Raw genomic sequence first — 12,244 nt, forward strand, 5'->3', positions numbered from 1 at the left:
GGTGACTATTTGTTGTATTGCGCTCGTGCAGTAAGCGTCCCCCGAGTTTCCACAATGGCTCACGTCTAGCAATTGCATTTCGTAGACGGGAAAGCGTTCGCAGATGCGTAGTCGTGCTGCTGACCGCTCTGCTTGTTCGCCCAGCGCAAAAAAGTGCTTCCCGCACCCTAGTTTTACGCTGTACGGTAAAAATATCAGTTGATTTTATTTCCTTAGTACCTATATTCGCTCACTCTTCTCCCCCTTGAAGAGGCCTTATATTTTCCTACTGGCGTACCATGCAGTCAGCGAAGCGTCGCATGTGCGCTTGTGCAGCGCTTGTGTGAAGCGACCTTGACTTGGAGCTAGATACAGTGTACTAACTAACGAAGTAAAGAAAGGCGCATTCTTCCATTCCCAAACGTGTTGTGGCTTAGTTTTAACTGATCGAGCGAATTGCGACGACCCGTCGGCGGCCGGCGGACTAAACGGTGGGCCGACTGACTCGGTCGCGGAAGGTCGGCGAGCCGTGCAGTAGCGCAGCCAATTGTCAGCTCCTCTCCTGCTGACGTCACACAAAAACGCCACAGAAAATGGGCGAGCGTAAAGAGAGGAGGACAGCATTTTCAAATTGATTTTTCTACTAAATAAATTCGCGTAAACACGCACAGAGTGGTCGAAACAGGGCCCAGGGACTCCGGACTACAGTTTGCGCTCGTAATCCCGCATTGTTTACAAATCACTTCAGTGTCACTTTAAACGGCTGCCATGGGCCGCGAGCTTCTTCGACGGACGGTGTGCATCCATCCTCGATTTACCAGCCATCGATAGTACGCGCCGCGGGCAGTCGGAGGAGTGCATTCGGACCGAAGGTCCTATGAGAAACTCCGGACAGTCCGCAGACTGTCCGGGGCCGACACGTGAAGACGCTATGTACACTCCTGTCAAGCGCTGCACAGTGCCAGCGATCGCCGTCGGCTGTTCCGACTCGTTGACTTTGCCAGGTATCATTTGTGGCGAACATCTCGTGCCACCGCGCTAGAACTAAAGTAAAGATATTTGGCGACGGAAAAGTGTCCATATTTATTCACCAGTCCGTGGGAAATCACACACTAAATGCTCATTTTCGTAATCCGCCGCGTTGTCTGAACGCACCATTCATGTGCTCGTTTAGCGCATTGCTGAGGCGAGTTTTTGTTTCGCCGAGGGAATTGAATGGTGCGTTTTTTTTTTATTCCAGTGTTTCCAGGCGTGTGCATATCGACGACAGCGGCGGAGCTGTAATGGTGAATTGGTGGTCGATTTGAAGCGGCTCGCTCCGAATCCATGTAGCAACCTCAATGTCTGGCGTGTAGCGAGCAAGTCCTATGACACCAGCGAAACACGATAGCTTCTGGATAATTCTCAGATAGCTTCTGGATAATGCTAGAGCAAGGGTCAGTGTTCCGAAGCTGAACGATTTAATCGCTCTTGACGGGTGGTACATAAAATCCGCTGAGGATAAAAAAATATGTTCCAGATGAACCAGTCAACTGGCCATAAGGGCTACGTCGTTTGCGTTCCCCTACGCATCTGAAAAGTTCTGCCGAAATCTTTAAGCCTTTCCTTTTACGTTTCATTTAAAGCAATTTCACCTCATCAAACATAGTGGGCGGAACCGTTCAACCTGTTTGGGCTTCATTCATTCACGACATTAGATTCGGCAGGACGCGTATGAATGCGAAAACCGAGCGGCGGCGCTGGAGCCCACTCTTCCACTGAGGTCGCGTGGCTTCTGGTACCGTTCGTGTTAACGCCGCCGCCGATGGCGGTCACTTTTCGCGCCTAATGACTCGTGTAAGGCTTTAGCGTAAAAACGGGATTGGCCGGGGCGCAGTTCGAGAGCACGAGGCTGCTGGGTCTTGCCGGCCGGCGTTGTCCACGTGATTATCGGCGGGAGCGACTGTGTCGCGCTCGGCTCCACACACCTCCCTCCCCCGCGGTTATGCTACTGCTGATGATGATTGCTATTGGTTTCCCTTTTGTATCGGGATGATGACGTGTCATCTTACCAAAAAGGACTAATATACCTAAGTTTTCCACTCTTGGTCCAATACTAGCGCTGATTAGGGCAGGCACAAGAAACTTATTAGGCACAAAGTACTTTTTTTTCCTGTTACAGGTAGTAACTGTCCTCGGCAATATTCCTTTGTCTGCTTTTCGTCCACCAACATTCTAATCTTATTTTCGTCGCTCGACAGCCTTGAAGTTAGCTTCCTCTGTGCTACCCTTAAATCCTAGCGCTTCTGGAAACCGGACATTTCCCTCGTGTAAATTTGGGTGGATACCCTCACATTCTAACACTATGTGCCGCATAGTTTCTGTTCCTTTTCCGCAGACCACGCATACCCCATCATTTTGTGAATACTTCCCCGCAGAGCTCTTAGTTCGCAATCAACCTGCTCTAGCCTCTAATAAAAGCAAAGCACTGCCCTTAAAATGATTGTATACATTTTCCTTTCTAATGTCCAATTTCTCAGCCCTGTACATCTCTGACGACGTTTTAGCTTCCATTTTTTTTTCTCCATTTATTCGTTTCTATCTGCCTTGCCTCTTTTTAGTTACCTTGGCTGTTTTGTATTCTCCACCGTTCTTTCCTTATTTCGTCGTTAGTTTTCTAGTCTTCCTTAAAGGAGCTATGAGGCAAAACAGAAGTTTGTGTTATTTGAAAGATATCGTGTTTTATAGTGCCCCGCCCCCCAGCGCTTGTCCCAATGCAAACGATGCTTTATTCACTGAGAAATTAATTAAAGTTAAAATTTTGATTTTCCCGCTAAATTGTGCTTTTTCGTAGTTTGCAATGACATCACAGGGCCTTGTCCACCGTTAGAGCACCTAGATGGCGCCACCACACCGCGGCAACCCGGTCTCTGCCTTTGATTTGTTTGTGAACGTATTTGTACCTGGCTTGTTTTGTTCATGGAGACAATCGTTTCGTGAAACATGGTGCTTGCTCGACAAATACGGTCACGTAAGACATCGTCGCTTGCGTCAATCGGCTAGTGTCGTCTGAAACAACCCCAAAGCCCCGCAGTCCTGTGCAGCTAAACCAAGCATAGTGCGCGCAGTACCAACAGCAGTATACGCATCGGTACTTCTGTGTTTACGTGTGCTTTCGCAACTTCCACTGTTTGTCTCACCATTCTTAGGGTTTTAAAAAGAATGTGCTCTAAATTTAAGCGCAAATAGCTCGTTCGGCGAGCTTATAAGCTCTGCCTAATTTGCGTTTGCCGCCCTCCGCCAATCGCAGAGCTGTCTGGTATGACATCATAGGTTCTGTTGCGGGAAAAGAGCTAGTGGGTCGCATGGCCATTCCTTTTTTCCTAATTATGTAGCTTATTTGAGCGAAGTTTACGTTCAAAGTGGTGTCAGTATGATTCTAACGAGGCAATCTTTTGAATGAATTAAACTTGTGTTTTCTCTTCATGGCTCCTTTAACCACTGCGTGTACACGCTTTTCAAGTACCTAAAAACCTTAGCTGCCCACCTACGTAGATCCATTGCTCTCAACCTCATCTCAAAACATATTTTGCTCCGCGCTTCTCGAACTCCAAACTACGCCCATCCCATATCTCCCTGCACTGCTTCGTTAGCGCCTCCCCCTCTCCGCCGTTCAAATGGAGCGCCGACTCCACACTCTGTCCGCCCTCAGCCGCGCCGCTCCCTCCTTCTCTGCCTGGTTTTCTGCACACGGACGCATTCTGTTCGCGGACATTTCCCGACCTGGGTACTACAAACTAAGGTCCTTACCACCCTCGTGGTAACGCGTGCGGGGGATGCATGCAGGGGGGGCTACAGGCAGTCAGCTTCGTTGTGAAAATACGAGCCTCGGGCGTTGGAGGGCAGCGGAACTTCTATTGGCTGAACCTGCGGTCTGCTCCTGGAATTTAAAGGCCGCCGCACTGGAGAGATCGAGCTGTATTTCGGCATCGGAAGTGCAGCCTTTGACGTAATGCATGGCGGCACTGCAGCTGCCTATCTTCAGCAAGGCTTGGGAGTGGGCTAGTTGGTGTTTTAACATCTTGAAGTGCAGAGGTGCGCTGCCTGACACGAAAACGTCGAACAAGGGGAATTACGCAGAAACAGGCGAGGTGAGGCGCGATCGAGCTGTATTTCCTGCTCGATCGCGCTTCACCTCGTCTGTTTCTGCGTAATTCCCCTTGTTCGACGTTTTCGTGTCAGGCAGCGCACCTCTGCACTTCAAGATGCCTATCTTCAAGGCCATCTTACTTCTCCCGTGACCCATGGGGGGGTGAACTTTTAGGGTGCGTTTGGGGATTGTGTGAGCATCCTGTACTGGGCTCGTACAGGTTCCGACGAAGGTGCGTAACGTCCTGTGCCTTGTGTCACCTCCCCCACCTCGCAGGCCAAGAAGATTGCGGAGCACAAGCGCAAGTGGGAGCGCAAGCGCGAGGAGCGCGAGCTCAAAGAGCGCGCCGAGAGGGTGCGCAAGGCCCGGGAGGAGCAGCAGCGCAGGTACCAGGAGCAGCAGCAGGTACCCTTCCCTCTCTCACCTTCCGAGGCGGTTTTCCGTCACTGCCGGGCTGGTCAAAGGGGGCGTTAAAACGCTGTTCACGAACATCGGCAGGCGCTCCGCCGTGCTCATGTGGACTGTCTCATAGTCCTTCGGGATTACCATAAATCCCGGAATGCTGTTCGCTTCGTTAACCTTTTGAGAGCCGTTCTTACGCGAAGCGACAGCAGTCCAAAAGATCCTCGCGAACGAGCGCCCTCACTGTGTGGCCCGTGGCATGGTTCTGAATTGGGACAACCCCTCGCGCAGTTCAGCTCAAGAGGGAATAGCCGCGTATATTCTGCCGGTCACCGATAACGGTTGGGAAAGTAAGGGTCTGAGCCTCCGGTTCTGCCGTTCCACCTTACAGAAATAATGGGACGTCGACCGCATTTGTTACGGTGAACGGTTGTGGAAGGGCTGCGGGGTGGTCCGACTGTGGGGTGGCTTCCGCAGAGCGAGTGACGGCTCGCCGCACGTGCGCAGGCTGACGACGACGACCTGGGTGACTTGCCCGGTGGCTTCCCTGGAGGCCTCCCCGGTGGGCTCGGAGACTGCCTGCAGGATCCGGACATCTTGGCTGCCTTTCAGGTGAGCGGTGCGCTTGCTCGGTGGATATTTTTCTTCTAGGCGCCATTTAGTTATCCACACTAGTTGAGTGAAGATTGTATTACTTCTTACTGCGCTTTCAAAAACCCGTTGCTGCGTCGATAGCGGTTGGTTTCGCCCGAAAGGGTTGCCAGGAAAGCAGGTGCTATTTTGCGGCGTTTGTTCTTGTCTAATCTCTCGCGCTGTGCAGGATCCCGAAGTGGCAGCTGCCTTTCAAGACATCAGCCGAAACCCAGCGAACATTGGGAAGTACCAGTCTAACCCCAAGATCAAGAACATCATGGCAAAGATCACGATGAAGATGGGGGGAGGCCAGGCCCCGCCCATGTAGGCCTTCCACTGGCCCGCCCTCTCCCCATAGTTTTCGTTCCTTCTGCGCTGCCATCAAACTACTTTTCTTTGTAGGCGTCTTGCTCAAGAGTGGGAGCTACTTCGTCTTGCTTTTGTTTTTGGCAGTTTTTCACTCCTGTGCGTGAGCGTGTGTTGAAATAAAGCGTTTGAGTCTCGTAACGAGTCTGCGCTTTCGTCATTCTTCGAAGGGGGTTTTGTTTGGCCGCCGCATTTGTTTTCTTGTTATTCGCGCCGTTAGCGTGCTTGTCGTTAAAGGCATATTTTGCTTTCGCCGTGCGTGTAGTCAGAAGGTGAAAGCGTAAAAAGATATCTGGTGGTTTTAAACCGCTCATTATACGCTTGCGGGCAAGGGCTTGGATTACCACCGCACGTACACAGTACGGTAGCGCGCAGACGTGGATTAAAGCGTGACGGCGTTGCATTGTATGCGACGATCACCGTGGGAGCCGTCGCTTGACCAGGCAAAACTGAGACAGCAGACGAAGTAAGACACTATAAAAGCAACAACAGAGTTGATTTTAATTCCAAGCATACTTTACGAGTTAAAAGCGATTTCACGGTGTTCCTAACAGTTTTCGCTAAACAGCCAAGGGCGCCGAGGATCGCACTTTGAAGGGTGGGTGAAGCGAATCACAGAGATCTACATGTCATACACGTTTCTATGGGAGTTTTGCCCAAACTCGGCAACAAGAGGACGCCTCTCTGGAGCACCGTGGAGGGCGAGCAGCAGCGATCGCGGCGGCGGACTGGCGCTTCGAAAAGGACTTCATTAAGGTGGACCATGGAGGAGAAAAAGCACTCCTATAGGGACCGGGCAGCTGGACGGGTGGCGCCACCGCACAGCGCTCCCCTCGTCAGTGGAATGAGCCGGTACATTGGACTACACAGCCTCCCGTTGTTTTTGTCGTATTTGCTTCGGTGCTTTGATTGTTTTGGTGGTGTTGTGAGCGGACATGTGAGGTGAAACGAAGTCTAGACAGATGTGTTGGGTTCTTAGATGCAGTAACGACTACGTAAACTTGTCGGACGCTTCTAAAGTTGCGTATCGGCTGCAATGGCATGAGCGCTTTTTGCAGCGATCTGCGCTTGGCTCCACCAGTTCTGAGTACGAATAAAACAACTAGTATTCATTTCTTCTTAAATGCACTAACGGCTACGCAAACTTATTGGATGCTTCTAAGGTTGGGAATGGGCTACATTGACATGAGCGCTTCTTGCAGCGCTCTGCGCCTGGCTCCGCGCGATCTGAGCAGGAATAAAACCATTAGGAATATTAGTATTCATTTCTACCACTTTAAATTATCTTCACTGGTTTCAATGACTACGGTTTCCACGCCAGCCTTAGCGCTGGGATACCTCGATACGTGTGCTTTGAAGAGAAAGGCACTTGCGTACGAGATGGATTACCCTGTAGCCGTAGAAATGTTGCGGTAGTTTTACACTTTCTGTAACCGTGAGCTTTGTGCCTTCGGTTTTGGTGAGCGACACTGTGACAGCATGGGAGCCTGAAAGCCGAAGCGGAACTCCCATGTTTGTGGTGGCCATTTTATCAAGAGCAAAAGTTGTTCACCCACCCAACAGCCCTAGCCACAAACCATCCCTCCTCCGCTTCCCGTTTTACCACCTACGAGGAATAAAGGCTGGCACCGATAGTTAAAAAATGTGGCAGTATTAATGTCAGCCGGTGTTTTTTAATGCTTAGGTATTCATGATTTTTCAAGCATAAGCGGCAGCTTGTAAACCGACCGCAGCATTCAGTTGTGAAGCTGAGTACGGGTTTCGGGCACCCTCCTGTTCCGCGTCCTTCAGCCACGCAGGAATTGCTTTTTCAAAAACCATTTACCAACTAGCCAGCAACCATTGCAATTCTTGTAAAGCAATGCTTCTCCACGACAAGCAATAACGTTCTACTATCATGCGGTATTTATTCTACCAACGATTCCCGATGACTGTAGTAAGAGCATTTCTGTGAAATTAAACACGTTTCAGCCGTATGTAATGAAGTTACGGAAGCGTCGTCCGTCACAATTTCTGTTTTGAGGTAAATCTTAGAAGGCACCCCCAACTTTGTCTTTCGCTTGTGCACGACGTCGACGCCGTTTCGTCATCAACTGCCAAAGGCCAGCGCCGCAGCATTCCTGGATCGGTTACACACCGGCTTTTTGGGAGCATTTAGCTGCAATGTACTCTTCGATACGCTAAACTGCATGCAGGCATGAAAAAATTGCATGAAGGAACGGACTTTCACTTCCAGCTTGACTTCCATGCAGCTTGGCGCATTGAGCGTCGTCTGCTATTTGTAAATACTGAGTATGGGCGTAAATCACACACATGGCATACCTCGTAAAGGTGACGTCCACGCTCAACATTTACCGATCTGAAAAAAGTCCTTGTGGTTATGTAACTTTGCAAGCTGCCCCGCAGATAACCGACAGCAGAAAGCCATGCATAATAACGCTGCGCTGACCGCCACCGGCATTCCACTGACGAGCGGTTCGCCACGGGCGGCGCTGTTCGCTGAAGCGACGGTTGTGCTATGGTGGTGGTGCCATACAACGGCCGCCCGGTCCCTATGTGACTTTACGACTTATCACTATGGGACTTACCCACGAACTTAAAAAAACCATCGTGCAGCAGTACGAAAACCTTTACTATAAATGTTCACAACGGCATAGTTTGCTTATTTTAGAGAAATGTCGCTTCTGTACTGAAAAAAAAAAAAAACTTGCTTGCTTGGCAGCTAGCCACATCTAGTGTAATTTAGATAAACAAAATGTGTAACAGTGTTCCTTGATTATTTTTTATCTCATTAAAGAAGTGATGTATTTCTAAAAGAAGCAAACTATACTCGGGGGCAACTTTCTGTGGCAATGCAGTCAGGGTTACAGAGCCGAACCATGCGCACCTGGAAGTAGTTCAATAAAAATAATTGCCTGGCTGTAGCCTAAGCAATTAAACTATATTTTAGCCTTGGATTAATAAGGCCACTGAATTACTAGCCACAAGATATAAACAGAGCATTGTTTTTATTTTTTTGGTTGCGACTGTCGCCACTGGCGTCGCAATGGTTCTCTTCCGAAAAAAAAAAAAGCATGGCGTCGTCTTCGATGGCCTCAGCCAGGGGGGTAAAGCGAGCTCCGAGACCGTACGAATCATGGAGGAAAGAAAAGCTCGTACGAATCGTGGGCGCTGACATGGAGGAAGAAAAAGTTAGGAGACGGCGCCGCCGGAGAAACGTGAAGCCTATACATAAAAAGTAAAATCGAAGTCGGCCCAGGCGTCACTGCACCACGTGACCCCACCGCACCGCCTCTGTATGGGCCGCCGCGCTCTTCAATTTCGTCTGCTCGAAACTGCTCTGCGGCCCGTTGTCGCGAAGCCTGCTATATGTTGGTTTTTTTTTTTCCCACGGCTTTTGTCTTCCGCACGTACGCGGCACTCCTGCCCGCACACGGGCATGAGATCGCCGAGCAGACAAATGCAGGAAGGACGGGGAACAGCTACCGCCAACGAAACACGAGAGATGCCCCGGAGTCGGAGACCGCCGCCGCCGCCGGCCCACCCGACCTTGGAGGGCCGACTGCGGCGGCTTGAGAAAGGGAAACGGCGGAGGGAGCGGCTTCAACGGACCTGGGCTTGCGAAGGCTAGCTGCGTGACGTCATGCCGTCTCCTAACTTTTTTTTCCTCCATGGGCGCTGACATGATACAATTCTCATGGTTGCCAGATCAATTGTATTCAGCCTTCTGAAAACTTCTGCCGTAATTATTTAACTAAAACAAAGAACTGAAGCAAAATAGTTACAAATAATTGCCTCAGTAATTAAAACTAGCTTCATAAAAACTGTTTAGTGTAATTAAGCTCTAATTAGTGGAGAAAGAGTAAGTTCGTACTTCAGTTTTGGTTTCGATTTTTTTAAGTGTGCTAGGAGGTGGCGAGGCCCTGGCGCCTGACTTGCGCAGTGTGTGTGTGCAGTCTCCGGCTCAGATCTGCGTGCGTGCAAAACGTATACAAGTTATACAACTCGGATGCACGCGCTGAGCAACTGCCTCCCCGGGCGCTTGCGAAGCCGTCATTCGTTTCTTCACGTTAAGCACCTTATCTATTGGCCCTGAACTGACGCCTGAACAGCGATTCCGATTTGACCTTGACTACCGCAAGTTCACTACAGGCTACGGAGTGGCAGCCAGCGATGGTTCCCGTTCGAAGAGAAATAAAAAGAGCTTTTATAATCGCTCGGTTCCAGTTGTTTTATTAATGGAACTTCTTACAGCCCTTCGTGCTTCGAACTTTCGCGCAATCGCTCGTGAAGGTAGAACGAAAAAATAGGTAACAAAATGCGGTTTCTTTTTTAATCAGTCACAATAAATCAACAAGTCAGTGTTGTCTTCTCACGCGCTCTGTGCGGTAAATTACTGCCCATTCAATACTCGCATTCAGTCCCGCAAGCTTTCCCTTGGAAGTGGTGGAAAGCAGCTAGAACTTGACGAATACAGACAGAAAGGAAAACGGGACACGCCGCGGACTGTATTCCGCATACTCCCTTGGCATGCATTCTTCCAGTCTGTTGGCCTGCGATCGACCGCGCTCTTTCGATCCTGTGCTTCGCCGCGACTCACCGGCAATACCAGCGTTGGCCCATGCGATGTTTTTTTTTTGTGTGTGTGTGTGTAAATAAAGGTTTTACATTGAGCTAAAGCGACAGTTCACTTCACGTTGTTTGAAAAGCATTGAGCGACTCGCAAAGTGTCACAGAATGGCAAAAAAAGCGGCACAGCGCAAACATGCACGGAGATCATACGGAGATTCATTTTTCTGTGCGCCCAGTACGGATCAGCAGACTCCTTGGCGTCCTCGCGCATGCGATCAGTCGCATTCGAGCTTGCGCGCAAGTGTTGTTTGAGCGTTGCCACATCTTGCTCAAATAGCATCAGTACATATGAGTCACACGTACGCTAAACCGAAAACACGTCGGTTACCTACCCACAGGAGATAAACTACGCAATGCTGTTGATGCTGTCGACGCCGCCTACACAAATTCCGCCTGGCCAGCGGTCCGCCATGTTACAATTAATCCCGGCATGCTTTGCTAGCCGGACGCGGAAATGCCACAGTAGCACGTTGCCAGATTACAACCCATCGCTTTCGCCGTTTTTAGTAAGCAAAAACTCAGCTGGAAACCTTCAAATCGTTGTATCATGTCTGCCACCGTGTGTCGTACGGTTCCAATGCATTGGCTCAGCGGCGCGCTTTCCCTCTAGAGTATATTATCTCTATGGCCTCAGCACCACTAGAGTGTACTAGAAGTTTTAGTACACTAAAGCACCACGCGGCAGCTCGCCACTTCATTCTCCGCATGGGATTTTTAAGAAGCTTGACAAGAAAAAGCTGTCAAAACAAACGAAACAAGTGGATTGTAAAGTGCACGCCCAAGTAAAACTGACGCAACCGGGACTGTCAGTCGTTTCCGCAATCCGTTTGGTTAGCCAGTTTTCCGGCGTGAGCGAATCGGTGCGTAAGCGCGTGTGCGTGCTGCTCTTTCGGTATTCGCCCCGAGATCGAACACAGTCGGGCCCTGGCGGCGGCGGGACGAACCGCTCCTAGTGTGGATGGCGCTCTCGCGAGTCGCGTCGTCTGCTCGTTCACGTTGCGCGAAGCGCAAGACTCGTGCTCCAAGTAAGCAATGACATACATAGTTACCTCTGCTTGCGCATTTCCTTTAGAGACGCAATAATCAGCGGCCGTTGCGGGTTAATCGCTGCTTTAATTCCACGAAATATCTTCGCCGTGGTGAAGCACGTGTGAAGCGTGTTATAAACATTGCTTCGACACATTGAACTTTTGTTATTGATGTGTGCAGTCGTCTGCCGTTGCGTAAACGGCAAATGGTTCTTTTTGAAGGGGGCGTGGTGGTTATTTAAAGGGGTCCTGAAATACCTTCCGCCGATGCGTGGATGTACATGTAACCAAATAAAGCAATGTATTAGCAATCTCCTCCCGCAAGAATTTTGTTAAAGGGATGAGTATTAGCTGAGAAATCGTAAATCAAAAACCGCGCATTATCGTCGCGCCGCGTTTCCTCCTCCTTTCTACTCATTCTTCGCTGTTGACGGCGCGCAAGCACTCCCTCCCATGATGCTGCGCTCCTCAGCGGTGACGTACTTCCGCTATTACGCTCCTCCGACTGCCGTCTGCTACGAGCAAGCTTTGTTGGCACCATGAATCCCGCACTCTGCTCAAGGCTGGAAAAGCGAAAGAAAAATCTGGCCGCATGTGTGCGGCGGCCTGGCCTTGCCCTTTCGCGGTGTCCGTTGGTGCAGTTTCTATCGGCGGCACGTGACTTTTTATCGGCGGCGAACTCGCAGCCGCACGGGGAAGATCGTGCGCTCGTTCCCTTTGATGCACCGACACTGTTTATCCAAAAAGTGCCGTATCAGATGTGGCCCCGCTGGTGCCGGGTCTTATTTTGCGGCGGTCGTAATTCCTGCCGGCGGCATGAGAAAAAAACATTTTAAACCGATACAGAACCCGTGCATAAAATTCTTCAATCATGTGACCAGTTCAGCTTGGGGCGACGCGTGGTGGAGAGAGGCAACGTTGGCAAAACATGCTCCACCGCGGCTCTGAGCTTTCTAGCGCTGGAGCGAGCGCCACTTCTTTGAGAATCTCAAACATCGGTTGCCTTGGCAACAAGGCACAAACCACTGTAGAACTCAGTTACGGTTGCGTGTTCCCGGTTCAGCTCGGGGCCCCA

General features: G+C 50.3%; 1 protein-coding gene across 7 annotated transcripts in view; it reads left to right on the forward strand.

The window, feature by feature from the left end:
• Positions 1-5,650, forward strand: part of LOC144173888 (hsc70-interacting protein-like) — a 43,272-nt gene extending 37,622 nt beyond the window's left edge. For all 7 annotated transcript variants that reach the window (XM_077702195.1, XM_077702193.1, XM_077702192.1 and 4 more), the window contains 3 exons: positions 4,385-4,513; positions 5,018-5,122; positions 5,331-5,650. In XM_077702195.1, coding sequence (XP_077558321.1) covers positions 4,385-4,513; positions 5,018-5,122; positions 5,331-5,471 — 375 coding nt within the window. In that variant the 3' untranslated portion in view covers positions 5,472-5,650. The remainder of the gene's footprint in view (positions 1-4,384; positions 4,514-5,017; positions 5,123-5,330) is intronic.
• Positions 5,651-12,244: the final 6,594 nt, after the last annotated feature.

The sequence above is a fragment of the Haemaphysalis longicornis genome, unplaced genomic scaffold (genome assembly GCF_048455015.1).
Source record: "Haemaphysalis longicornis isolate Haplotype H1 unplaced genomic scaffold, Haemaphysalis longicornis Haplotype H1 scaffold_3, whole genome shotgun sequence".
NCBI lineage: Eukaryota > Metazoa > Arthropoda > Arachnida > Ixodida > Ixodidae > Haemaphysalis > Haemaphysalis longicornis.